General features: G+C 39.1%; 2 protein-coding genes across 6 annotated transcripts in view; one reads left to right on the forward strand and one right to left on the reverse strand.

Moving 5' to 3' along the window:
* The first annotated feature begins 710 nt into the window (after positions 1-710).
* Positions 711-10,128, forward strand: FAM8A1 (family with sequence similarity 8 member A1). 2 transcript variants are annotated; one of them, XR_012500984.1, is made up of 6 exons: positions 711-1,516; positions 2,682-2,802; positions 4,447-4,570; positions 5,067-5,206; positions 6,227-6,390; positions 6,700-6,838. XR_012500984.1 is itself a non-coding variant. In XM_010945684.3 (5 exons), the coding sequence occupies exons 1-5, from the start codon at positions 838-840 to the stop codon at positions 6,842-6,844; spliced, it is 1,209 nt and encodes a 402-aa protein (XP_010943986.2). In that variant the 5' UTR covers positions 715-837; the 3' UTR covers positions 6,845-10,128. The 2 variants fall into 2 exon arrangements, 1 of the variants encoding a protein (XP_010943986.2); XM_010945684.3 differs by lacking the exon at positions 6,227-6,390 and having other exon boundaries at positions 715-1,516; positions 6,700-10,128.
* Positions 10,129-12,370: 2,242 nt separating this feature from the next.
* NUP153 (nucleoporin 153) overlaps positions 12,371-24,695 on the reverse strand; it is a 63,708-nt gene continuing 51,383 nt past the window's right edge. For all 4 annotated transcript variants that reach the window (XM_074348140.1, XM_010945683.3, XM_074348139.1 and 1 more), the window contains 4 exons: positions 21,956-22,312; positions 21,008-21,280; positions 13,829-13,997; positions 12,371-13,500 (listed from right to left, as the gene is read on the reverse strand). In XM_074348140.1, coding sequence (XP_074204241.1) covers positions 13,416-13,500; positions 13,829-13,997; positions 21,008-21,280; positions 21,956-22,312 — 884 coding nt within the window. In that variant the 3' untranslated portion in view covers positions 12,371-13,415. The remainder of the gene's footprint in view (positions 13,501-13,828; positions 13,998-21,007; positions 21,281-21,955; positions 22,313-24,695) is intronic.

Genomic DNA, 24,695 nt, shown 5'->3' on the forward strand with positions numbered 1-24,695 from the left:
CCTGGGATGTAAACAGGCGCTTGCCTTAACAGAAAATAAAGGAAAAGGCAGGCACCAAAGGTTGAGACAATGGGTCTGAGGAAAGGCACAGTTTTGCTGGTGTTAGTAGGCTTATCTGCAGCAATGGAAAGTTAGATTTTATGCACACAGGTTGGCTTCAGGATAACGACAATCTAACTCTTAAATCAGCATAATCATTCTTTTCTCTTACAATGAATATCTCTGCAGCTGAGTCATACCATCTTGATAGTTCCAGTTGAGTTTGGTTATTCATTTCTTATCCTCTAAGGGTATATGTCTTGTATCATCTTGAGTACAAATGGGTGAGGACCAGTTAATTGGAATGAATGCAGGCGGAAATAAGCAACAAGCCCTGTGCCTAGAGACCAAAACAGTCGCGGCTCCGTAATAGAAAAGGCGGTGCTGACCCCTGGGACCTCTCTGGGAAACCCTCTTCCTCCATCAGCTGTTTCTCCAGGGACAGCCTGAATCCACGGATTACCTGGAGGAGCCTCGGGCCTTAAACTTCACTAAAACTGCACGAGGTAGGGGGTGGAGGAGGGACGGGGAGAGGCGGCAGTGACAGTCTGCACCCAACAATCGGTAAGAACGGAGGACCCCGCGGGCCCCCGAGCCGAAGCTGTAACACTCAGCCCCACTTCCAGGCCTCACCTCCTTGCCCCGCCCCGACGCTGACGAGGGGAGGGGCTTCCGCTTCCGGTGGCGGATTGTTGACGCCTGCGGCTGCTGCGGTGGCGACGGGGCCGCTGGGGAGGGGCTAGTGGGGGAGGGAGACGGCGCAGTGACAGGACCTCCGAGGGTGCTGCTGAGGCAACGATGGCAGAGGGGCCGGAGGAAGCCCGAGGCCGCCCTCCTGGGCAGGACGACGGCGGAGGGGACCACGAGCCTGTCCCTTCCCTGAGAGGCCTTCCTGCCGCCGCCGCCCCACGCCCCCGGGACGAGCCGCAGGCCGAATCCCCGGCCGCTGAGGAGTCGGAGCCCCGGCGCGAGCCCGGGAAATGCGGGGAAGCGGGCTCCGGCTCCGGCGCGGGGCTGCAGGCGCCGGCTGGCTGCGAGGCGCCAGAGGCCGCGGCTCCGCGCGAGAGGCCAGCGCGGCTGAGCGCCCGCGAGTACTCCCGGCAGGTGCACGAGTGGCTGTGGCAGTCTTACTGCGGTTACCTCACCTGGCACAGCGGCCTGGCCGCCTTCCCCGCCTACTGCAGCCCCCAGCCGCCCGCGCCACCTCTCGGCTACCTCTCGGGCGCCGGCGCCGCCGCCCCCCAGGCCGCGGCTTCGCCGCCCCTCCAGCTGGGCTATTACAACCCCTTCTATTTCCTGAGCGCCGCGGCTCCTGGGCCTGAGCCGGGGGCGGCCGCCGGCATCACCACCCCGGCTCCGGTAGCCGGCCTGGGAGCCCGCGCCCCTCACGTGCAGCCTTCGGCCCGGGCCGCCCCAGGAACGAGGGGAGGATCTGCGGCCGTTTCGCGAGCCCCGAGCGAGACCGGGCGGCAGGCAGGTGAGAAGGCCCTTCAGGGAACGAGCTGGGGGTCGAGCGGGCAGGCTGTTCACCGCTGTAACTGCTGCTGCTGCTCGCAGTGGGGTTTCTCCGCGTGGATCAACTGTCGTTGGCTAAGGCCTTAAATTCCCAAAGTAAATTTAGTGAACTGAAGCGAAGCTATAGTTCCTTTTTCCCTTAGACCTGGCGCTCCGAATTGATTCCCTTACTCCCAGGACTAGTTGTTTCCACGTGTAAAAAAAATCTTTGCTCCTCAAACCGTCCTCTTACCTCTATCTCCACGCTCTGAAGTGAGATTCAAATCTTAATTCTCAGACGAACCCACTTTGGGAGGAGGGCAAGTTTTGACTGGTAATGCTGGAAATAATCCAGACGTGGATTTATTATATATATTACAGGAGATATAACATAGGTAAAATGTAGTGTGTGTATGTGTGTGTATATATATATGTGTGTGTGTGTGTGTGTGTATATATATAATTGTTATGTATTATATATTAGGGACGAAGGAGTTGACGGTTGTAAAAGGAGATTTACATGAATTCAAACGGAGTTTTGAACCTTTGGGCTCTGGCTTAATCTTCTTTATTGTTTACTTTTGTATAGGAATTAGAATATTTTGAGTTATTTACACTTATTATTTATTATTTAGGCTATTTTATTCAGGCACAGATAATATGGGACAAGACTTAGTTGCCTGAATTTGATTCAGAATTTAGGATGGCAGCTTGATAATCATTAGATTTGTTACATAGAAAGCAAGACAAACTAAATGAGTAAGGGCTGAGATGAAGAGCACAGAACAAATGACTGTTCTAATTGTCTATTGATATTTTGCTAAAAACTGTTTTTGTCATAAGCTTGTAATCACCTGAATTCTCATTTGAATCCCCAGTGAAATGTATTGAGTACCTTAGATAATTTATCCGTGAAATTATCTTTAAACATGAAGAGGGTAAAAACAAACTTTAAACTGCCCAGCAAATAGTGAAGTGGTGTTATATTTTAACATATATTGGAGTCAGTACCAATATTTGTTGCAAAGTTACAGTTGCAAAGGTACAGCAAGTTGTACCTTGACTTTATATTCCCCATTCATTACTGAGCTTGAGTTCCAAGGCCTATGAGCAATTAGTTTTCCTAATTTTTTTTTTTTAATTTACAGGCAGAGAGTATGTTATACCATCGTTGGCCCACAGATTTATGGCAGAGATGGTGGATTTCTTTATTCTCTTCTTTATAAAAGCAACCATTGTCTTAACGATTATGCACCTCAGTGGAATAAAGTAAGTTAAGGCCATTTACAGAAAGGTTTTAATGCCTGCTATCTAGAGATCCTTGCTTTGTTAAGTTCTTTTCATGCCTTGCAAGTGCCTTTATGGATAATCTGTGTGCCAGTGTCAACAATTTCTTTATAAGAGCTTTGTCAGCTTTGTTTTCTTGTTGGTTTTAAGAAATAACTACAAAAGAGAGAAAAACACTTAATAAATTCTGCAAGATGTGGGAGAATTTCACCTATCAAAAGTAGGTAAAATTAGTTCCCAGTTTCAGCACCAAAAAAAATAAAGTAGGTAAAAGGAATTTCTAAACCTGGTTTAATTTTATTCACTATTTTCTTGGGCCAGTTACTAATTTCCCTCTTAGAATTGTGTTCAGAGTGGAGTGTCTGAAGACAGAAGCATGAAGAGTTTTTGATATATGAACTGTTAATAATCAGCTAGGTGGCATTTCCAAATAGTGTTGCTTACACTATCAGGCAAGTTCCAAGTGACCTGCAAAGTGAGCCATTTACTTGAATAAACTTCCTTTCAGCTTAATAGCAGTTATCACTTGCTAAGCGCTTTCTACATGCTCAGCTCTAGGGATTCTTACTTATTAATCTTGCCACCATTATTAAGTAGAGGTTAATACCTCCATTTTATAGAGATTGAAGTTTGTGCTTACAGGAAAGAAGTTAAGCCCAGAATTTGCAGAGTTACAGAGTAGTAAGTGGCAGTCAAGTTCAAACACTGGTAGTCTAATTTCAGGGCCCTTGCCCTTCCCTGTCTCTCCCTCCCTTACTCCCTGCACATCCAGGCAAGTATCCGTTTCTTTCTGTTCAATCTCCTGAATAACCTTCAGTCCATACCATTTCCTCTTCACTGTCAGAATTCCATTTTCCATCATTTCTTCTCCCTAGTCTAGTCATCACTTGCTTGGATTTCAACACAAGGCTTCTAACTGATATCTCAGTCTCCTGGCTCCTGGGTTATCTGAATTTAGTCTCTGACATAAAACCAAAGAGATCATAAATTCTGATTCTGCCACTCTCTTGCCTTAGAACCCTTCAATAGTTTCTCACTGCTATGAGGACAAGTCTTACATGTCTTCATGGGTTTTAACAGATCCCCTTATTTCTTAATCACTGTCACCTCTCACACTATTTGAGCCTCAACTGCTTGCAGCTTCCGTCACACTCCTGGTTTAAGGCTTTCTCTCATTAGTCCCTCTCTCTAGAATTTCTCCCTTCTTAGTCTGGCTAACTTCTCTTCATCCTTCAGATCTCCACTTAAATGTCATTTCTGGGAAGCCTTCAGGAAGTTAGGTGTGCCTGGTATGTTTCCAGGTACCTTATAGTTCCGTTATAGCCCTTATCCCACTTCATTATTATTTATTCTGCTTTCCCTGCTTGGTTAGTATCTCCAGGACAGCAGACGCCATGTTGAATTCACTTACCCTTGTGTCCCCAGGGCTGGTACAGTGCCTGCTCGTGATAGTGCTGCTTATTTGTTGAATAAGCTAATGAATGCTCTGCAAAACTAGATGGTTGGAAACGTAAAAATTAGTTTAGGATTTCAGTTAAAGTTTATGATTTACAATAATGGGGAAAAAAATCAGTGCATCTGCTCTGGTAACTAATTCTTTATAAACCAAAACTTTGTTTTGTGTAGGGATATCTCTAAGTTTGCTATGCATTATATAATAGAAGAAATAGATGAAGACACATCAATGGAAGACTTGCAGAAAATGATGGTTGTGGCTCTTATATACAGATTATTAGTTTGTTTCTATGAGGTAAGCTACTGACTTGAGCAAATACTAATGTTTAACAATCTAATTTTAAATTATCAGCCCAAGACAAAAAAGTAATGTAAATTTATAATCATGTAATATTTTATCAAATGTCTATTTCTCCCAAGTTTTAACATAATACTTTTCAAGTTAAAACTTTCTGAGTGGAGATGCTTCACAATTTCTTTGTAAGGCATTTGAGTCTTGTTGTCCAAAAATATACTTGTAAATTGGTTGTGGAACTTGAAATGGATTTTTCCATAGAAACAGCTTGCTAAAAAATGAAATGAGTCATAGAGAAGTATTACTGTAGACATCTTGTGGTGTTGAAAATGTTAGACACCTGCAGAAATGCATTAAAAGGTAACCCTTTGAGTACGCTATGAAATTGTTTCAGCCTGAAAATTCTGAAACGTGAATCATATGGCAAGAAAATTTACCTTTAAAATTGGTGTATTTGCGCCAGTGAACTATTTTAAAATTATCCTTCTTTCCTTAGATAATTTGCATTTGGGGAGCAGGTGGAGCTACCCCAGGCAAGTTCCTGCTAGGGCTTCGAGTGGTGACATGTGACACATCAGTGCTTATTGCACCAAGTCGGGTTTTAGTGATTCCGTCCTCAAATGTTAGCATTACAACGTAAGTTCTTTTCTTAGCTTGATCTACTGTGTACTTACGAAAATAATTTTGAAGTATAGTAATCAATATAATTCATAACTTACACCATTTGATACAGTATTTTTTAAGATGTTGGTTCTTCATGGCATATAACAGATGGTAATAGTTTACTCAATAAAAGTTTGAGTGTTTTCAATTATGGTGTAGACCCCTCTTCAGTATACATTTTAAAGATTAAGCATTTCATGAACTGTTAAGTCACGACAGTGAGAGGCTTCGGGCGTGGACGCCGTCCCTGTCGGTGCCCCGCGCCTAGCTTTCCTGGTGTCTAGGGCTGTGGATGCTGGGTTTAGTGACTTATCTGCCCTGAAGCCTCCATTTAGTAATACCTGTCATTATCCCATCTTGAATTGGCAGTAAGAGTTCTGACAACTATACGTGTGTGCACCCTGCTCCTGCTCTTAAGTGCTAGCACTTGTAATACCCCCAGTACTCATGGCTAGCTGTGGCATCTGTCTCTGGGGGGAGGTACAATGGTGATCATGGAAGTTGTGGAGGTGAGTAGGTGGTCATCGGCTGAGCAGAACAATACGGGCTGGAATTCTGCCAGCATGATTCAGCATTAGGTTGTTACATAAATGTAAACAAAAGACTCTAGAAGAAGCCTTGACTTCACTGACATCTTGAAAATTCCCTTACATTTCTGTGATTATAGTAATCTTGGCTGTTACTTTTATGGCTAATGTTTATTGAGCACCTCATATACCAGGCACTGTTAAAAACACTGCGTATGTATTAACTAATTCAGTCCTAACAACCTCGTAAGATAGGTTCTCTGGGCACTACTACCCTTTTTATTACAGACGTGGGACACAACTAGTAGTTGGTAGAAATGAATCTGAAACCATCTAGTCTGGATTCAGAGCTCACTGTGCTTTTCTGCTGCTGTTCACTGCACTGAAAGGCAGAAACACAACACTAGTAGGATAACTTTCCATTGAGCTATCATTGAAAGCCTTTTAAAGCATTCCTTAATCACAGGACCCCAAAAAGAAGAGAGCTGATAAAAGAATACAGAAATCTGAAATGCTGATGCTCTTCATAGAAGGTAGAAAATGGGGCTGCAATAAGCACACTCAGTTTAGAAGACAGTGAAAACACGAAAAGTAAAGAGATACTAAAAGTAATGAGTGACGATAGGAAAGGTAAGTAAAGGGGAATGGCTACTCTCTTCTGGCAAAATACTATAAACTTTATTTCACATTCTAAGATATACTTACTATGGTCTTTCATGTGAAAGTTCTAAAGTCTAACTTTTATGTTACGAAGGCTTTACAACTACCCCAGGTAGTTTGATCATAAGCATAATGCTACTTGAAAGTTCAGATACCAAAGGTAAAAATTCTCTTAATTGTGCTTTGACTATGTTTTAAATATATTTTGAACTTGATAAAATACTACTAATTAACATGTCATTGGTATACATCTGATTTTTTTTTGCTTTAATTTTTTAGGTCCACTATACGAGCTTTGATCAAGAATTTTTCTATTGCTTCTTTTTTCCCTGCTTTCATCACACTGCTGTTTTTTCAGCATAATCGAACAGCCTATGACATTGTAGCAGGAACCATTGTAGTAAAAAGAAATGGGGTTAGATGATGCCCAAAAAAGCCCTGAATTCCAAGCTCTCTGGAGTAATGCAAGACTAAATTATGTATCAAGGCCATCAGTCTCCCTGGGTTACATTAATTGATGATTTAGAAATTAAAGCAGTCACTCCAGTGTGATGCAGGTGACTATGCTGAAAGTATTGCTTTTACTTGAATGCCAAAGAACTTTCCCAGAAGAAAAACCTGTTAAATACAAGTGTTAAAATTTTTAGATCCAAAAGGCGGCAAGTGGTGTCATAATCGACGACAGTATGTGCTTTTTTAAGATCTGAGGCATTAGAATTTGCTGAAAGCATTTTCAGCTTTGAAATTCCCAAATGAAACTTTTAAAATTTATTTTGGTTTATCCCAGAATGATGGAAAAATGTCCAGTTGTGTTTTGTAAACACATTCATCTTTTAGTTACCACTTCTTGGGGAAATTTTTGTCTTTGCTCTTGGGTGGGGAGGGAGTGGGGACACAAATTGGATAATCCATTTAGCTCCCATCCTGGGAGGTGCTGAGTTAGCTGTAGGAGAAATGGAAAAGTAAGGCCAGCTTAGCAGTGCCCTAACCTGAAATTTTAAAATCTGTACTGCAGTTTACTGCAGGAATGATGTAATTTCACAACTATTAAGTATTTGGGGGGCAAGTTTTGCATGATGATGAAAAAAGTATTAAGTCATATTGTGCTATATTATTGATTTTTTTTAAAAGAAAAGGTTAAGTTAGTGATTGCTTTCAATGGGGTGTGGGGTGGTGAGTAAATTTTCTCTGTAAATTTAACTTTAAATTCATGTGCAAGTGTTTTCAAGTGCCCTCAGTCATCAAACTATAAATATGTGGGGGAAAATTAACTTCCATCAAACTGTTGCATATTTACTGTAAAACTATTCCCAGTATGTACGCAGCATGAAGAAAGTATTAGTGCTTCTCAGTGTTCTGAATATAACTTCTCTTTATATACAGGATATTCACATACTAGTTAGTTTCCTTTTCTTACATTGTTCCATAACTTTGAAACATCAAGGATTAAATAACCTTAGTATTTCATGATTAAATAAGTATTAGGAGTTTGTGAAATACTAGCAGTTTTCGCACTATGGACTGACTATTCTCTGTGACAAGGAAGAGCAGCGTTTCCAAACATTATTCTAAGTAAGTTCTTTGTTTCTGTGGGCCAACAGCTCATTTGGGGCCTGCCAGGGATGACGTTTAGAGAAGGAAATGTTAAGTAACACTTTGTCTATTACTATTTTAATTTATTATTCTGTTGCAAATTGGTAGTGTGTGTGAGTGCTTTTGTTGCCGGCCCAGTTAGCAGTGCTGAGATAGACCTGAACTAGAACTTGTTTCTTAAGCATTTTCTGCATCTGATAGTATTTTCTAAAAACAAAACAAAACAAAACAAAAACAAAAACCCACTAAACTATAATTGGACAGTTCATAACTAGGTTGCTTACAGGATCAATCTAGGCTTTATTTTGGTCCTAATAGCAAATACATTTGCTATTACTGTATTAATTTTTAAAGTGGGGTGTTTTTTTTTGGACATTTAAAACTGAAAATATTCGTATTTGTTTATAGAAACCTTAACAGTGTCCTTAATACCTTTTTTTATTATGAAACTTCATAAGCCATGTTTTTCAAAATAATTTTATATTAAATCCAACATCACAGACAGCCTGTTAGATAAATGTGTCAAAATGTTAAACAGATGATTCATTTGTAGCCTCTGGGAAGATAAAAGTGTCCTACTGCCGTTCACGGTGAACAGACCAAAACAACCCATTTTTAAAATTAGACTAGAAATTAGGAAGTGTTATACACATTAGCATTGGCGTATATACCCCTTTGCCCTGATTGGGAACTTAAGTTGAAATGTACCCTTTTGCCATGCAGTTCTGGAATACATCCTTAATGTATAATTTTCTCTCAGGTCATATGGATGGTTCAGCACCTAGGTTATTTTTATTTGTATAGTAAACAAAAAGCAAATAATGTAGTCCAGTCTGTTTTATACTTTAAAATATTGCACATTTGCTATACACAGCGATTCATATTAGCATCTACGTAGGTGCATTCAGCTCAAGTTCAGGATTCAGGTTAGACCGTTTAGCCCTGTCAAATAAGAAGTATTACATACTTTGCCTTTACAACAAAATCCAGGTCTGTTTCTGCACTTCGGGAGATTTTTGATTCCCAGGTTGCTGAGGGGAAGAAGGGGTTGAGGAGAGTGGAGCCTATTTTTCAGTATTTCACGTATTTCATTTATAGAAATGCTGACTTTTCTGTGTCAACACAGAATTCTCATACTGATGCTTTATAGCCTCAAAAGGCAAAAAGAAAAGTTGTCTTCATAGTATAAATATTATTCATCACTTTTACAAAATAAGGGAACAAAAATTAGGAGTCATGCTAAGAACACAGCTTGAATACAATGAATAGGCCATACATGAAACCACAGAACAGGCAGTTCATTTAGGCATCTAGAAAATCTACGCATTACCAAAAGTAGCCTGAGTGGCTTGTGCACGTTGAGAAAAGTCTGACACACTGAGTGCATCCTGGGCCTCGGTAGGTGGGTTTGAGTCATGGCAAGCAGGCCATGCTTTCAACCTTATCTGTGACCAGAGAGAGCCAACACTTCCGACAGTCATATGGCACTGGTTCAGAAGTTACTTCCCACCAAAACATTCACCTTCCAGTTTCACCCAAATACTTAGGATTAAAAAAACATATTTGAGGGCTACTTTGTCTAAATTTATAAAAATGAGTTGTTTCAAATGACAGTAAAAACTGTTTTAGCTCTAAAAGAAGGATTTGTTCCCTTAAGTGACTTGAGTGTTTCACTTACGCATAAATACTTCCAGTAAAAGGAAGGTACAAAGGAGATGAAAGTTAATTTAAACCACTTGCTACTTGAATAAAAGGACATTTTAAGGAGTATGGGGAGTATTAAATATTTTCATTCTACACTCATCCCTATGAAAACAGTACTGTTTCTTTAAAAAAATATGCCTGAATAAATAGCAGTATTCCTAAAATCTGACAAGTATTTCGGTTACTTGCAATTTCCCACCCTCCAGAACCAAAGGCCAAAATCTTTGCAATATGTACTTGCCTGGGTGAAATTCCTCATCTCAAACTGTTTATTTCCTTGCAGTTCATTACAGTAGGGCTTGAGCCATAAACAGTATCTGATGGCCTGCCTATAAATAAAGTTCAACATTCTATTTTTAGTAATTTGTATGCCACTAATTTGTATTGTCTCAATAAATACCTGGTCTCCAATGCTTGTGTTCTGCCTGTTTCTTTGAGGTTTGCTCTACAATCACTTGCTTCCAAATACAGCTTGCTCTAGCATCCTCTGCCTTCAGAAGAGTGCTGTCAGAAATAGAGGTCTATCCAAAAAATCATGCACTTTGAAGATAAATTCTTTTAGCAAGTCATTTAGAAGTTAGCTGTAGATGACTAAGCTTTTAATGTAATGTTTTTAATGTTCAACTAACCCTATCCTTCCCTTAAACTTGTTAAATCTTCCCAGCCACTGTGCAAGATATTAAGGGACCCATACTACACATGAGGAATCAGAATTCACAGTCTCATGGCAGGTAAAAGACTGAGCTGGGCAATGTAATCCTAGTCTGATTTTACAAGCACCCCCCATTCTAACCTTTACAAACTAGGATAGACTAGAAAACAGGTTCCTTAAGAAGGATAAAGATAATAAAGGATAAACTTAAACGTGGTTAAACTATGGCCTGTCTCAGTCCTGTAGACGATGTGTTGTTTGTTAGAAGCTCAGACGCCAACTACACATTCTGGAACCACAGTGGACTTGAGGCAGGCTGCCCTGCATTACAAGGAGAGGAAGGCTCTGACGTGGTGTGCTGCTGGTGTGTGTAGCTAGCCCCAGCACAATTTTACTGTACCAACTTCATCAGTTTCCACTAAATAGGCCAGCAAATGACGTACTAATACAATTAAACACAAGTTCTTCCTCAAGGGCTGCACCAGGAAGTTATACAGCCTGGTTACAAATTGTTAAAAGTTGGTTCAACACTTAACAAGGGGCAGGCTTCAGATGGTGGAACAGAAGCACATGGAGCTCTCCCTCTCCCACAAATGTATCAAAAATACATCTACGTGTGGAATAATTCTCACAAATACCTACTGAACTCTGGCAGAAGAGATCTTACACAGAAGAGCTACAAGAAAAATCTTCACGTAACTAACTGGGTAGGAGGAAAAAAACACATTTCAAGTAATAAAATCCTAATTACATTAACAACTTCAGGAAAGAAATTTGCAACAAGTACTAACAGCTAGTTTACAGACTTATTTCCGTTGTCTGAATTTTACTTTTTCTTAATGCCCCAAACTGTAAGTTAATCAAAACAACCTAGGACTTAAAAAAGTGGTGTGCGCTTATTTAATGATTTTTGGACCCTATCTAGACCCAGTGAGTCATGAATCTCTGGTGAGGAAGACCTAGCATGTACATCTGACACACCACCACCACCAAGCATGCTGATGTGCACTGAGAACGGGCGACCGTGGGTGACCCTCTTCTGAAGCAACCAAACTGTATAAACATACCTGGTTATTCAATCTTTCTGCGTACGGTTTTCTTACCTTCGGAGATTATTTTCAGTTAAATTCCTCATTGGTCCAGCATGAGAAAGTGGGCTTTTATTGTTTTCTTGCCATCGTGTTTCCCCTTCTTCCACAAACAGCGCTCGACTTCCACTTGTGTACGGAGCATGGAACCCAAGCCTGGCTGTGGCTGCCGTTAGAGCCGCAGGGAGTGGGTCAGCAGTGGGTCTGCAGCCTGAGCCAGTCTGGTAAGGAGATACCTCTGCTGGGCTAAGTCAGGAAGGTTTGAGGATGGAGCTGCTACCACGAATATATTCTACAGCTGCCACATGCCGCCTGAGAGTTACAGCAATCAAGATGAAAACGCAAGTCCTAAATCCCGAATACAGCCCTAAACATTTTAAAGTTCTGAATTTAGACTCAACCAGAAGTGTAGCAAAATAAAGTCGCCACAAAATAGCTGTACATTCAAACTGAAGACTAAGATTATCAAATGCTGTCCCAAGAGCTCCTTTATGGACCATAGGAGAGAAATCTAGTTAAAAAAAAGAAATTTGGTAAAATAATCCAAAAGAAATTCCACAAAGGGTCACTGAAGTTTTGGGGGGTTTACTTTGGGCATGTGCCTCTAAGAACTCGATCAAGAAACATTTTCCAGTCACCTATCAAGGAAGATACAAGTACAAACAGAAATGGTTGTGTGTGTTTATTTTCAACTTTTAAAAAGGTTTGTCACTTTATATGCAAAGTAGGCATGATTCCTAGCACCAGACAAAAAGCAGGCTACCTTCTGACACTTCTCCTTCACTTAGGAGTTGTCCCAATCACTTCAATGTATTCTTTGGAATTTCTCTTCTGACCACTGTAAACCTTTATAAAAAGGTTTCCTTTCATTAACACTCGTACCTTCACTAGGAGTTAACACTAGAACAAAAAGTATTTCATAATTTTTTATTGATGGCATTTATCCCATGGTTTAACATGTTAATTATACTGTAATAAACATGGCTTTAATATTAAACTTTTCCTTATTATCCAAAGTCACCACAGTCCATTTCAGTAAATATAAAAATATATGCTTAATACTTTGTACAATACTGGTTTTTGGTCCAAACAAAACTGGATCAGAAAAGCCAATAAATTCACTTTAAGAATCCCCAATTTTTTTTTTAAAGATTTCCAAATGGATTTAGGCAACTTTGAATAATGGGATTTACATAATAAAATCTGAGACAAGACTAAACAAACAACAAAAAAATTTTCTAACACAAAATTAAAATTTCAAGTTCACAGATTTATGTTATGCCAAAAAAGTACAGAAACAAAATTGTATTTACACAAGTTTCATAATAAAATAATGAAAAAGGCAAGACAGGTGATAGTCAGAAGAATGACAATATAGAAATAGCATATAATTATTAAATGGAGAATGAACTAGATCTAACAAGTCCTTACCACGGACCATTCTTTAATCAGGCTTCTTCTATCAGAAAATTTTAGTGCACAATACACCCAACTCACTCACTTCACACATACACCAGCACAAACTCAGCATAGAAATCATTCATTTCAATATCCTCTAATCTATACAGAATTCCTCAGATATAATTACAATTTCGATGCGTTCCACAAACGCATGTCAACGCACACATGGTGCAGACGAAGAAGTCTATACAAAGCCATTCTCCGCGCAGGCTCTATCCTGGGTTCAGCCAGCCTAGGCCAAATCAGTGAATAATCTGTTGGATCATAAAATATTTTTGCTGAGAATCAGTCACCAGTCTAGCTATTATTTTTTAAAAATGAGGTGGGAGAGGTGAGGTTGGGGCTTCTGTAAAGAAAGAAAAAGGAGGAGAATTCCACAATTAAAGAAGTCCTGGGGCAGATCTGAGTTCAGATAACCCAGCACACAGTACAAGTCAGTATGTGAAAGCAGGCCACCAGCTGTTGTTAGAACGGTGTGGACACCACCACCATGACCTTTATTTCTTGCGTCTAACAGCAGTCTTTATCTTGCGACCAGAAACTGAAGTTCCAGAAGAAGAGAACACATTCTTCCCATTTGACCTGTGAAAAATAAAAACTTCATAATGTGACGTGATGCTGAGAAAATTTCACAATCATAGTAAGTGTGACCAGTAACGGGGAACACTGTTAAAGCAAGCAGTGCTTTCTGTTCCGCGTGACACCCTCAACATCCACCCCCCACACACACCCTCCTGCTGTTTTTCTCAGGCTATGATCCTCCACAATTGTAACATGGTACACTGATCAAGAACATACTTGATTTTACCTGAACTGCACAGCACCTTGGTGATTTTAAAAACACACATGCTGAAATACACGTACATGCCCTCATCATGTTAAATTCTCCATTTCAACAGAGTTTTCTTACCCCACAGTAAACACCGCTGGAGATGGGTTAAATGGAAAGCCCCCCGAGCCGGAGGGCTGGGCCGAGGCTGCAGGTGTGCTGGGATTCGCACCAAATGTGAATACTCCTGACGGATTATTGTTTGTGAAATTGAAACTTGTAGTGCTGCTGCCAAATTGGAAAGCAGAACCTATAATAGAAGCAGAAGAACTTCATTAAGGTAAAAACGCTCACTTTCCTAGTAATGACTCAGACCTTTAAATACAAAAACAGGTAAAGGGTTAAGCTCTCTTATGGTCACTTAAAGAAAATTAAAATTAAGTATTTTCTCCATTGTCACATGGTACATACCTGACACCCTCCAACAACTGACCCAGCTTATCCATGACCGAGGGGAAAGGGCAGAGTGGACTTCCGGTTATAAAGATAGCAAAGTCAACAAACACAGCTCTATCTTCTGCAAAAATTATGTTACGGTAACAATAAAGGGATTTTTACAAAGACAGGGAAAGAGGAGACAAGAGCACCACATTTAGAAGCTGGGAGGTCGGCTGGAGCCGGACACAAAACTAGCAGCAAGGGAGAGCCACAGGAGCCACGCCGCTGACACTGAGCATTCTCAGAAGTGCAGGTTCCAGGTTCTTCTCCAAGTGAGAAGAAAGGGGTGACTGGAAAAACAAGGGCGGAGGGTAGAAAACCCATTTAAGAAGCAGATACCCAGGTCAATGCCTCCCCAGCACCAAACAGGATGATAACTGCTCCCCTCGACCTCAGCAGAAGAACAGAACTTCCGTCTCTAGAGAGACCCCTGGACTGGGGCAAGGGGACCATACTGAGGAGAGGAGGAGGATGAGGAGGTGGATGTGATGAATACTGAGACCTGCAGCCCCCCTCCCGGACTCAGCTCCCAGAGGACTGTCCATCGGGAGTGCACGTGCCCTCCAGGCAGGAGGCTGGAGGGACCTACCTTCTCTGTGGAATCTCACAGTCTAAAAGGAAAGACCTAAAGACACTACCATCCAGGTCTCCCCAGGCAAACAGGCCAGGTAAATAAAGCTACAACGACTTTCAAGATCTGTAAGCCCTATCCATGTACAAAGAATGATCAAGGGGTATATACTTAGGTGCCCTGCCCTGATAAAAAAAAAAAATCACACAAAAATAAAACAAACAAAACCCCCAAATAACCAAATTTAAAAATATGCAAACAACTTGCATAGACATTTATCCAAAGAAAACATACAAATAGCCAACTGGTGTATGAAAAGATGCTCGCCCTCCCTGATCATCAGGAATATGCAAATCAAAACCACTAGGAGGTGTCACGTCACATCCCTCAGAATGGCTATTACCAGAAAGATAGGAAATAACAAGTGCTGGCAGGCTGTGGAGAAAGGGGAACTCTTGTGAATTATTGGCAGGAATGTAAGTTGGTGCAGCCACTATGGAACAGTATGGAGGTTCCTCAAAAACTGAGAAATTAAAAAAAACCAAAACAAAAACTTAGAAATAGAACTGTCTTATGATCTAGCAATCCTATTTTGGTCATTTACCCAAAAGATTTGAAATTTGGACCTCAAAAAGGTACAACTCTCTTATTCACTGCAGCATTACTCACAATGGCCTAGACACAGAAACAACCTAAATGTCCACCGACAGATGCAGAGAGAAAGAAAAACTGTATATTATTAATCTTGGAATATGGGAAATCCCGGACGCGTCTAGAGGACATAGATGTTATGCTAAGTGAGACAAGCCAGTCACAGATGAACATGTACTGCGTGACTTCACTGCCATGAGGTCTAAAACAACCCAACTGCGGAGGGCTGGGAGAAGAATGGTGGCTGTGGAGGAAGGGAGCTGCTATTCAGCAGGTATGAAGTTTCAGTTCTGCAAGAGATCTGGGGCAACGTCGTGCCTACAGTCCACAATACTGCCTTGCGTGCACTTCGTTTGTTCACAGGAGAGACAGATCTCACGTTAAACATTCTTACTACAATTTACAAACAACAACAACAGACCCCACCAAGCACTGCAAGTCAGGAAGCACTAGACACTTGAGGAAAGTGTCTCATAAGACGAAAACAATAATAAGAAAAAGAGGAGAAAACTAGCTAAGCAAAAGCATTAAGAAAAAACAAGCAAAGAAAACCAACCTCATCATTAACATCCTTAAACAATCAATAGGTAACAATTCTAAAACAGAAGCAGAGGATATAAAAAGGAAACATCCACAGAGAATAGAGGACCATTTGGAAATTAAAAAGTAATACCAGCAGAAGTAAAAATCTCAATAGGTGTGGTTAAAGACAAATTGAAGAAATCTCTCCAGAAAGTACAACAAAGACAAAAAGTGGAGGGAAAGGGGAAAGTTAAAAAAACAATTTTTTTAAAAGCCTATATGGGGGTTGGAGGAGACAGAGCAATTCTGGGAGCCAAAATGTCCACAATGGAGAAATGTTTTCAAAATTATGAAAATGATTTCCAATCTAAATCTACATTCTACCAAAATGTTACCAAGCATGGGGGCAGAATAAAGATCCTTCCAGAAATGCAAGGTCTCAAAATTTTCTTCGAGTCCTTAAGAAAGATAAACTCTCTCAAAACAAGGGAATAAGAAGGAAGAAGACATGATATCCAGGAAACAGATTCCTGTAAGAGGAAGCTAAAAGGAATCTGTTAGAATGGTTTTTAAAACGAGATCCCCAAGACCACAAACAGCAGGCCCAGGAAGCCCAGTGGGAGGAACAGGTTAAAAATTATGTGAAGACCACCATCACCCTGATACCATAACCAGACAAAGATATCACGAAAAAAGAAAATTACAGACCAATATCACTAATGATCACATACGGAAAAATCCTCAACAAAATATTAGCAAACCACATCCCAGAATACATTAAAAGGGTCATATACCATGAACCCCAGGAATGCAAGGATTTTTCAATATCCACAAACCAATGTGATACACCACGTTAACAAACTGAAGAATAAAAATCATATGATCATCTTAATAGATGCAGGAAAAGCTTTTGACAACATTCAACATCCATTTGTGATAAAACCTGTCCAGAAAGTGGGCAAAGAGGGAACACACCTCAACATAATAGAGGCCATATTTGACCAACCCACAGCTAACACCATACTCAACTGAAAGCATTTCCTCTAAGATTTAGAACAAGACAAGGGTGCCTACTCTCATCACTTTTATTCAACATAGTATTGGAAGTCTTGGCCACAGCTATCAGAGAAGAAATAAAGGGAATCCAAACTGGAAAAGAGGACTGTCATTGTTTGCAGAAGACACAGTATTATACATAGAAAATCCTAAAGATTCCACCAGAAAACTACTAAAGCTCATCAATGAACTCAGTAATGTTGCAGGACACAAAACTAATATATAGAAATCTGTTACATTTCTATACTCAATAATGAAATATCAGAAAAAGTAATTAAGGGAACAATCCCATTTACCATAGCACCAAAAAGAATAAACTATCTAGGAATAAACCTACCTAAGGAGGTAAAAGACGTGTACTCGGAAAACTCTAAGACGCTGATGAAAGAAAATGAACACAAATAGATGGAAAAATATACCATCTTCATGGATTAAAAGATGTAATATTGTTAAAATGACTACACTATCCAAAGCAATCTACAGATTTAATGCAATTCCTATCAAGATTTAATGCAATTCCTATCAAAATACCAAGGGCATTTTTCACAGAAACAGAATAATTTTAAAATTTGTATGGAAACACATAAGATCCCAAATAGCCAAAACAATCTCAAGAAAGTACAGAGCTAGAGGAATAACACTCCCTGGCTTCAGACTATACTACAAAACTAGAGTAATCAAAACAGTATGGTACTGACACAAAACCAGACACACAGATCAATGGAACAGAGCCCAGAAATAAACCCATACACTTATGGTCAATTAATCTATAACAAAGGAGGCAAGACTATACAGTGGAGAAAAAACAGTCTCCTCAGTAAGTGGTGCTGGAAAAACTGGACAGCTACATGTAAAAGAATGAAATCAGAATATTTTCTCACACCGTTTATAAAAATAAACTCAAAATAGATGAAAGACCTAAATGTAAGGCCAGAAACCATAAAACTTGAAGAAAACGCAGGCAGGACATTCTGACATAAATCATAACAAAATTTTTTTGGCTTTATCTCCTAAAGCAAAGGAAATAAAAGCAAAAGTAAACATATGAGACTTAATTAGATTAAAAGCTTTTCTACAGAAAAGGAAATCATCAACAAGATGAAAAGACAGCCTACTGAACGGGAGAAAACACTTGCTAATGATATGACCAATAAGGGATTAATATGCATGATATACAAACAGCTCATACAACTTAACATCAAACAATTCCAAAGACCTGAACAGACATTTTTCCAAAGAAGATATACAGATGGGAAACAAGCACATGAAAAGATGCTCAACATCATTAATCACCATAGAAATGCCAATTGTAACTATAATGAGGTATCACCTTACACCTGTCACAATGGCTATCATCAGAAAGGCCACAAATAACAAACAGCGCAGCCACTATGGAAAACAGTATGACAGTTTCTCAAAAAACTAAAAATAGAACTACCATGACCCAGCAATTCCACTCCTGGGTATATATCCCAAAAGACCTAAATATACTAATTCAAAATGATACATGTACCCCAATGTTCACAGCAGCACTACTTACAGCTGCCAAGATATGAAAGCAACCTAAGTGTCCATCAACAGATGAACGGATGCATACACACACAATGGAATACTACTCAGTCAAAAAAAAAGAATGAAAATTTTGCCCTTTGCAACATGGATGGACTTCGAGCGTATTAAGTGAAGTTAATTTAAGTCAGACAGAAAAGGACAAATACTGTATGGTATCACTTACACGAGGAATCTAAAAAATGAAATAAACACTATAGTGAATATAACAAAAAGGAAACAGACTCACAGATATAGAGTATAAACTAGTGGTTACCAGAGGAGGAGGAGTGCAAAATAGGGGTAGGAAATTAACAGGTACAAACTATTCTGTATAAAATAAGTAAGCTACAAAAATATATGGTACCACAGACGGAATACAGTCAGTATTAAATGGAATATAACCTTTAAACATTGTGTACATCTGTAACTAATATAATATTGCACATCAACTATCTCAATTAAAAAAAACTAAAAACCAGCCCAAAAACTTTTTTAAAAACTATGTGAGAAATTTTTACCAGCCAATGTCCTTCAAATAATTGAGATGAGATCTAAACAAATAGGAGAAGAAAATGTTAATAAAAAGAGGGAATCACTGATGCTGGAAAAAACCAAAATTCTGTACAGGAAAGAAAATCACAGTACATCATACAGCATTTGTATATGCAGCACACTGATCTAACCACACAGTGTCACTTGTAATAGGACTGAGGGCAATGCTACCTCTGTGAAAGAAAGCTAAACTCTAATTCCATAATGGGAGGAGAAAAAAACACATTTAAAAATCCTGACTAAAATGGTTAACATGTCACAAAACAGGAGAAATTTTGCTATATGTACTAACTGACAAAATACTAATATCCAGAATATATAAAGAACTTCTACAAATCAATAAGCAAAACAATCGATTATAAAAACGGCCCAAAAAACTTATAAAAAGAACTCACAAAAAATGAAATCAAGTAGAGTTCAAATATGAGAATCCTCATATAATGCTGATAGGATGTGAACTGGCACAAGCCATTAGAAAAAGTTTGTTATCTTCTGAAGCATAAGATGCATGCCTTTTAATTCACAATCCCTTTCCCAGTGTACACCTTACAGAAACATACACGCGTGTCCCAAAGCACATACACAAGAGTGTGCAGAGCCAGAGCTGCATTCCCTAGTAGCTAAGAATAACTCAAACATTCATCAACAGTATATAGATAAAATGTGGTAATATTCAACAGCGATGCTTTACTCTATTGCGATGAAAATGAACAAACTATACACAATAACATGGATGAACCTTAGAAATTAGACAGTGAAAGAAGCAAGAATCAATACAGGGGGAAGGTACAGCTTAGTGGTAGAGCGGGCACTTAGCACACATGAGATCCTGGGTTCGATTCCCAGTACCTCCGTTGAGTTTGAAAATTAATAATAATTACTAAATAAACCTAACTAACCCTCCCCCAGAAAAAAGTAGTTTAAAACAAAATTCTCAGGGGAGGGTATAGCTCAGTGGCAGAGCACATGCTTAGCATACATGAGGCCCTGAGTTCAATGCCCAGTACTTCCAGTAAAAATAAATAAATAAACCTAATGACCACCTCCCACCCCCCAAAAAAAAGAAAAGAAAAGAAAAAGAAAAACAAAAGACTGAATACAGAAAGATTCCATTTATACAGTCAAAAATCAGGCAAAACTGTATTTTCCAGAGATGTACGTATTGGCAATTAACCTTAAATAAAACCCAAGAAAAGTGATGCCCATAAAAGCCAAGATACCACCAGAGCAAGGAAAGAAGAGAGGAAAGTGAACACAAGGGCTACAGAAGGGGTCCCTGGGGTGGTCACAGAGCATTTGCTTCAGTATGACACTGTTCATTTGTGTTTCATGCTTAGTTCTAAGTGAGGTTGTATTTCACAATTAGAAAAATACACATAGTGCAATTTTGAGGAAATATATCATCATAATACAATGTGATCAACCATATTAAAAAGGCCACAAGAATGTCTGTTTAAATATGCAAATCAAGTGAAAGGCTAGCAACATCAGACAGAAAGTGCCATGAGGCACCTCGGCCAGACTGTCCCAGGAAAGGGCAGTGGAGCTGCGGTGCAACTTTCTGAAGTAAATTCAATCATGAAGAGGATTAGAAAATATAGTTCAAATCTAGACTAGTGTGCCCCAAAATTTAGATGGGGAGAACCAGGACTGAATGAATCCCGTAGCTAAATCAAAGAGTGAGAAATAATTATATTTTAATCAAACACTTTAATACCTTAAAAATGCTTAATTGTGTGAAAGTTGGGAATGTTGTTCACAGGTAAATCCAAACATATATGTCTCTATTCTGCCAAGTAGAGGAGATGGTTAAAAACAACAAAAAAAGGACATGCATAGTTTCAAAGTTCAAAGAAACAAATGTTAAGACATACAGAACCCAAGTATGAATACAAACTACATCACTACTACATACTTACTGGAATTAGGAGCTGTTCCAGAGCCAAACGCAGACTGACCAGGCTGCTGCCCAAACACAGGAGGTTGGCTACTGCTGGACACCGTCCCAAAAGTAGGTGGTGCAGGCTGAGAACCAGCAGAAAATAATGCTGCTGAAGACGACATGGATCCAAAGCCTGGGAGATTAGGCTGGCTGGCACCTTGACTTTGTCCAAATGTTGGGGTCTGGTTAGCACCAAAGGCTGGACTGGCAGATGGTGCTGAAGGTCCAGTGCCAAATACAAAGGAGGATCCTAGAGGCCCACAGAAACACTGAGTCACCACGATGGCTAAACTGAGATAATCCTCAATCAAGAAAGCTCTATGAACTGAAAAGCAAATTTCAAGCTTCTTTTTAGACTTTTACCTTGTTGACCAACTCTCATCAAGACAAGTTCTGAATAATGATTAAGAATACAATTCTCTCTACCGTGATTTAATAAAACCATACAGAATCCATACAAACAAAAATTTCTATTAACAAGACTCCTACCTTGGAAGCCAAAATTTTTTAGGCAAAGAAATATATGTAGGAAGACAACTAATCTCCCACCAGAAACTTAACAGACTGCAGAAATCAGCTAATGTTGTGATCGTGTATCTACTGAGTAATGAGAACTATTGTCTAATAAAATAATCCCCAGCATCTGGCTATTTACAACTTAATATTTCAAAAAAGAATACTTGGAAAACCTAACGATTACATTCCTAATGAGATTAGAAGAACCACTTCCAAGAGTTAATTGCATTAAACTTGAACACAAGATGTACATTATTCCACATAATGAATAATCACAACATCCCAGGTAGAGATGATCCAAAGGCAGCCACGCTCTTCTGTGGAAACCTGCTATATCATCTGCAAAGAGCTGATCTACTTATAATGAAAGCCAATGCAACTACAACCTTTTTTTCTTTTTTAAATGTACCTGCAGAGCTAGATGTAGTTGTAGCTCCAAAGTTGAAACCAGAGGTTGCAGTGTTATTACTGCTGGCTCCTGGACCGAAGATAAATGGGGTGACAGCTGTACCACTGCTCGACGTGGTTGCTGGTTTGCTCTCTTGAGAAAACAGCAAAGACTGAGATGTACTGGACTCGGCAGAGTTACCGAAGGCAGAGCTGCTCACAGGATTGCTGGCCTGTCCAAACACAAAGGCATGCACAGGCGCACTGGAGGTCGAGGTGGAACTGCCAAACAGGCCGCCACTAGCTGAAGTGGCTGGTGTACTTGAATTAGAGGAATTGTTGTTCAAAAAACTAAAAACTGGCTTTGCTGGACCTTGATCTGCAAGACAGAAATTAAGAAATAAACAAAAATCTTTAAGAACAAGTAATGCCAGAAAGCATTTTTTCCTACCCTAGAGTCTAAGAGCCTGTTGGAAAACAGAATCGTTAATTGTTCTTACAGGTCCGTTCACTGAATAGATGTCTGTCATATTAAAGTTTGATGTAGTTAAATACATTCATCTTTTCTTTTATGGCTTATGGATTTTCTTACATAGCAAAACCTTCAGCATTCAGATTAATTAAAAATATTCCTTAAATCCAAATCTAACTTGATATTTGGATAGCAAATTCCGAGAGTGGGAGATAGCTATACCTTTATAAATTTGATTCTGCAATTTATGTTAGCAAGATTGTAATTTCCATTTATCTTAATGGGATCCGATTTTCTCTGCAGCCTTCATTGACTAGTGTACCCTCTGTTCACTAATTTCTAACTCTACTTTTATGACACATTAAACTTCCAAATATATGTATCTTTGTTTTCTCTAGTTACTGTTACCAGACTCTTTTAGATATTGTAGCTTTGCAGTATGGTTTGATATTAGTAGGTCAAAACTGACCACATGTCTGCCCTTCTACCCAAAATTTCTTTTCTGATTGAAGTATAGTCAGTTACAATGTGTCAATTTCTGGGGTACAGCATAACGCCCCAGTCATGTATATATATATTTGTTTTCATATTCTTTTTCATTTACCCCAAATTTCTTGTCCACTTTCCCCTCCATACGAATTTTAGAATTCGCTGAAGCTTGTCAAGTGCCACAGAAATTCCTCTAAGTGGAATTATATTGGGGTAAGATGGGGAGTAAAGGATATTCTCATTCAGAAATAGGTGTAAAATATGTGTATTTTTTGTTCTCTTAATTATTTAAGCATGTTGCAGGTTCTGTTGATACTATAAAATACAAATTGTAAATCTTAGAAAATACAAATGAGGTATGTTGTCCAAATATTTATTACTGATTGGGAGGAAAGCTATTGATTTTTTATACGTTGACCCTGAATCCAGCTACCTTACTGAAGACTTTTTTTTAAAACTTGTTCCAATAATCTCAGTTCCAATACTATCTACCAGACGGAGCTCATCACATTATGGTATGGGTATGGATAGAATTTACGTAAAATGGAGCATGCTGGCTCACTTTCAAGTTGTAATAGGAAGGTTAAAAATGTCCATTTCAATGGAAACAGTATAGTGATACCACAAATACATTTGATGAGACCCATCTCATTTTTATTCTTTTCTAAATAATAATTTATAAATTAGTTTTTGTTTTCTTTGAAGGGTGTTTTTAAATTTTCAAGTAAAAATTTTATAGACAAAAATGGCTCACATCTATGTACTGAATTCCACACAATTTCTTTTCAGGTTAATTCTTCTTTTTTTTTGCGTTTCCAGTTTATTATACAAAAGTATTCGTGGGTGTTCAACTTTTGATTATTTGCTTGTCTGAAAAAAACATCTGTATGTTGCTCTTATGTCTGATAATATCTGGCTGGTTTCAGAATCCTAGGCTCAAGACCATGTTTTCACTGTGAGGACACTGCTCTACTGTTTTTAGTATCTGATGTTACAAACTAGAGGGCTGATGCTAACCTGATAACCTATTTATTTGTGACAAACTGCTCTTCTCTCTCTAAAAGCATTCAGGATTTTGGCTTGGGTGTCCTAAAAACTGGTCTTTGTCAATGAACAGGTCATTTCCATTTTTAAGACCAGTGTCTTTCTTCCTTTACATCTAGGAAATTTTCTCTGTCACTTCTTTGATATTTCCTCCATACTGTTCTCATTTCTTAAGACCCTCCTATTTCAATGGAAACTGTGGATTCAGCGTAGATCCATCTCTGTTCTTTTGCATTATTCTGGGAAATCCTACTTCACTAATCTGATTATCAGCTATGTGTTTTCTGCTACTCAGTCCACACAATGATTTTATTTCACCAACTGTTTTTAACTTTAAAAAATGCTATTTCATGTTTTCTTCAGGATTTTAGTTTTCATAATCTCCTCTATTTCTCAGGGATTTATTATATTTATTGTCTATGTCCCTTAAGTGCCAGATGATGTGTCTCTATTTGTAAATGAAGGCCTGTGCATTAAGATTTTATTAGTTAGAAAGTATTTCATGAGCTTAAGAAAAAAAATACCTATTTTCCTGAATAGTATTTGTCAACTCTGATTATAAAGGCCCAACAGAAGGGAGAAATATATACACGCAAACATGGTGGGCTTTCTATTAAAGCTGTGTTTCTCAAAACTGGATCTGTAGATAACTTCATCAGAACTCGGGGAGTTTGGAGCAGTTGAAACTGAAAATCCTCAGCTCCTTCCCAGAGTTCTGTTACTGGTGCTCTCTCAAGTATGTACACCATTCCTTGAT

Source organism: Camelus bactrianus, chromosome 20 (assembly GCF_048773025.1).
Source record: "Camelus bactrianus isolate YW-2024 breed Bactrian camel chromosome 20, ASM4877302v1, whole genome shotgun sequence".
Classification (NCBI taxonomy): domain Eukaryota; kingdom Metazoa; phylum Chordata; class Mammalia; order Artiodactyla; family Camelidae; genus Camelus; species Camelus bactrianus.

Coding starts and splice junctions, on each gene's coding strand:
- FAM8A1 (XM_010945684.3), top strand. CDS start 838: ATGGCAGAGGGGCCGGAGGAAGCCCGAGGCCGCCCTCCTGGGCAGGAC. Junction 1,517..2,681: donor CGAGACCGGGCGGCAGGCAG/GTGAGAAGGCCC, acceptor TTTAATTTACAG/GCAGAGAGTATGTTATACCA. Junction 5,207..6,699: donor TCAAATGTTAGCATTACAAC/GTAAGTTCTTTT, acceptor TTAATTTTTTAG/GTCCACTATACGAGCTTTGA.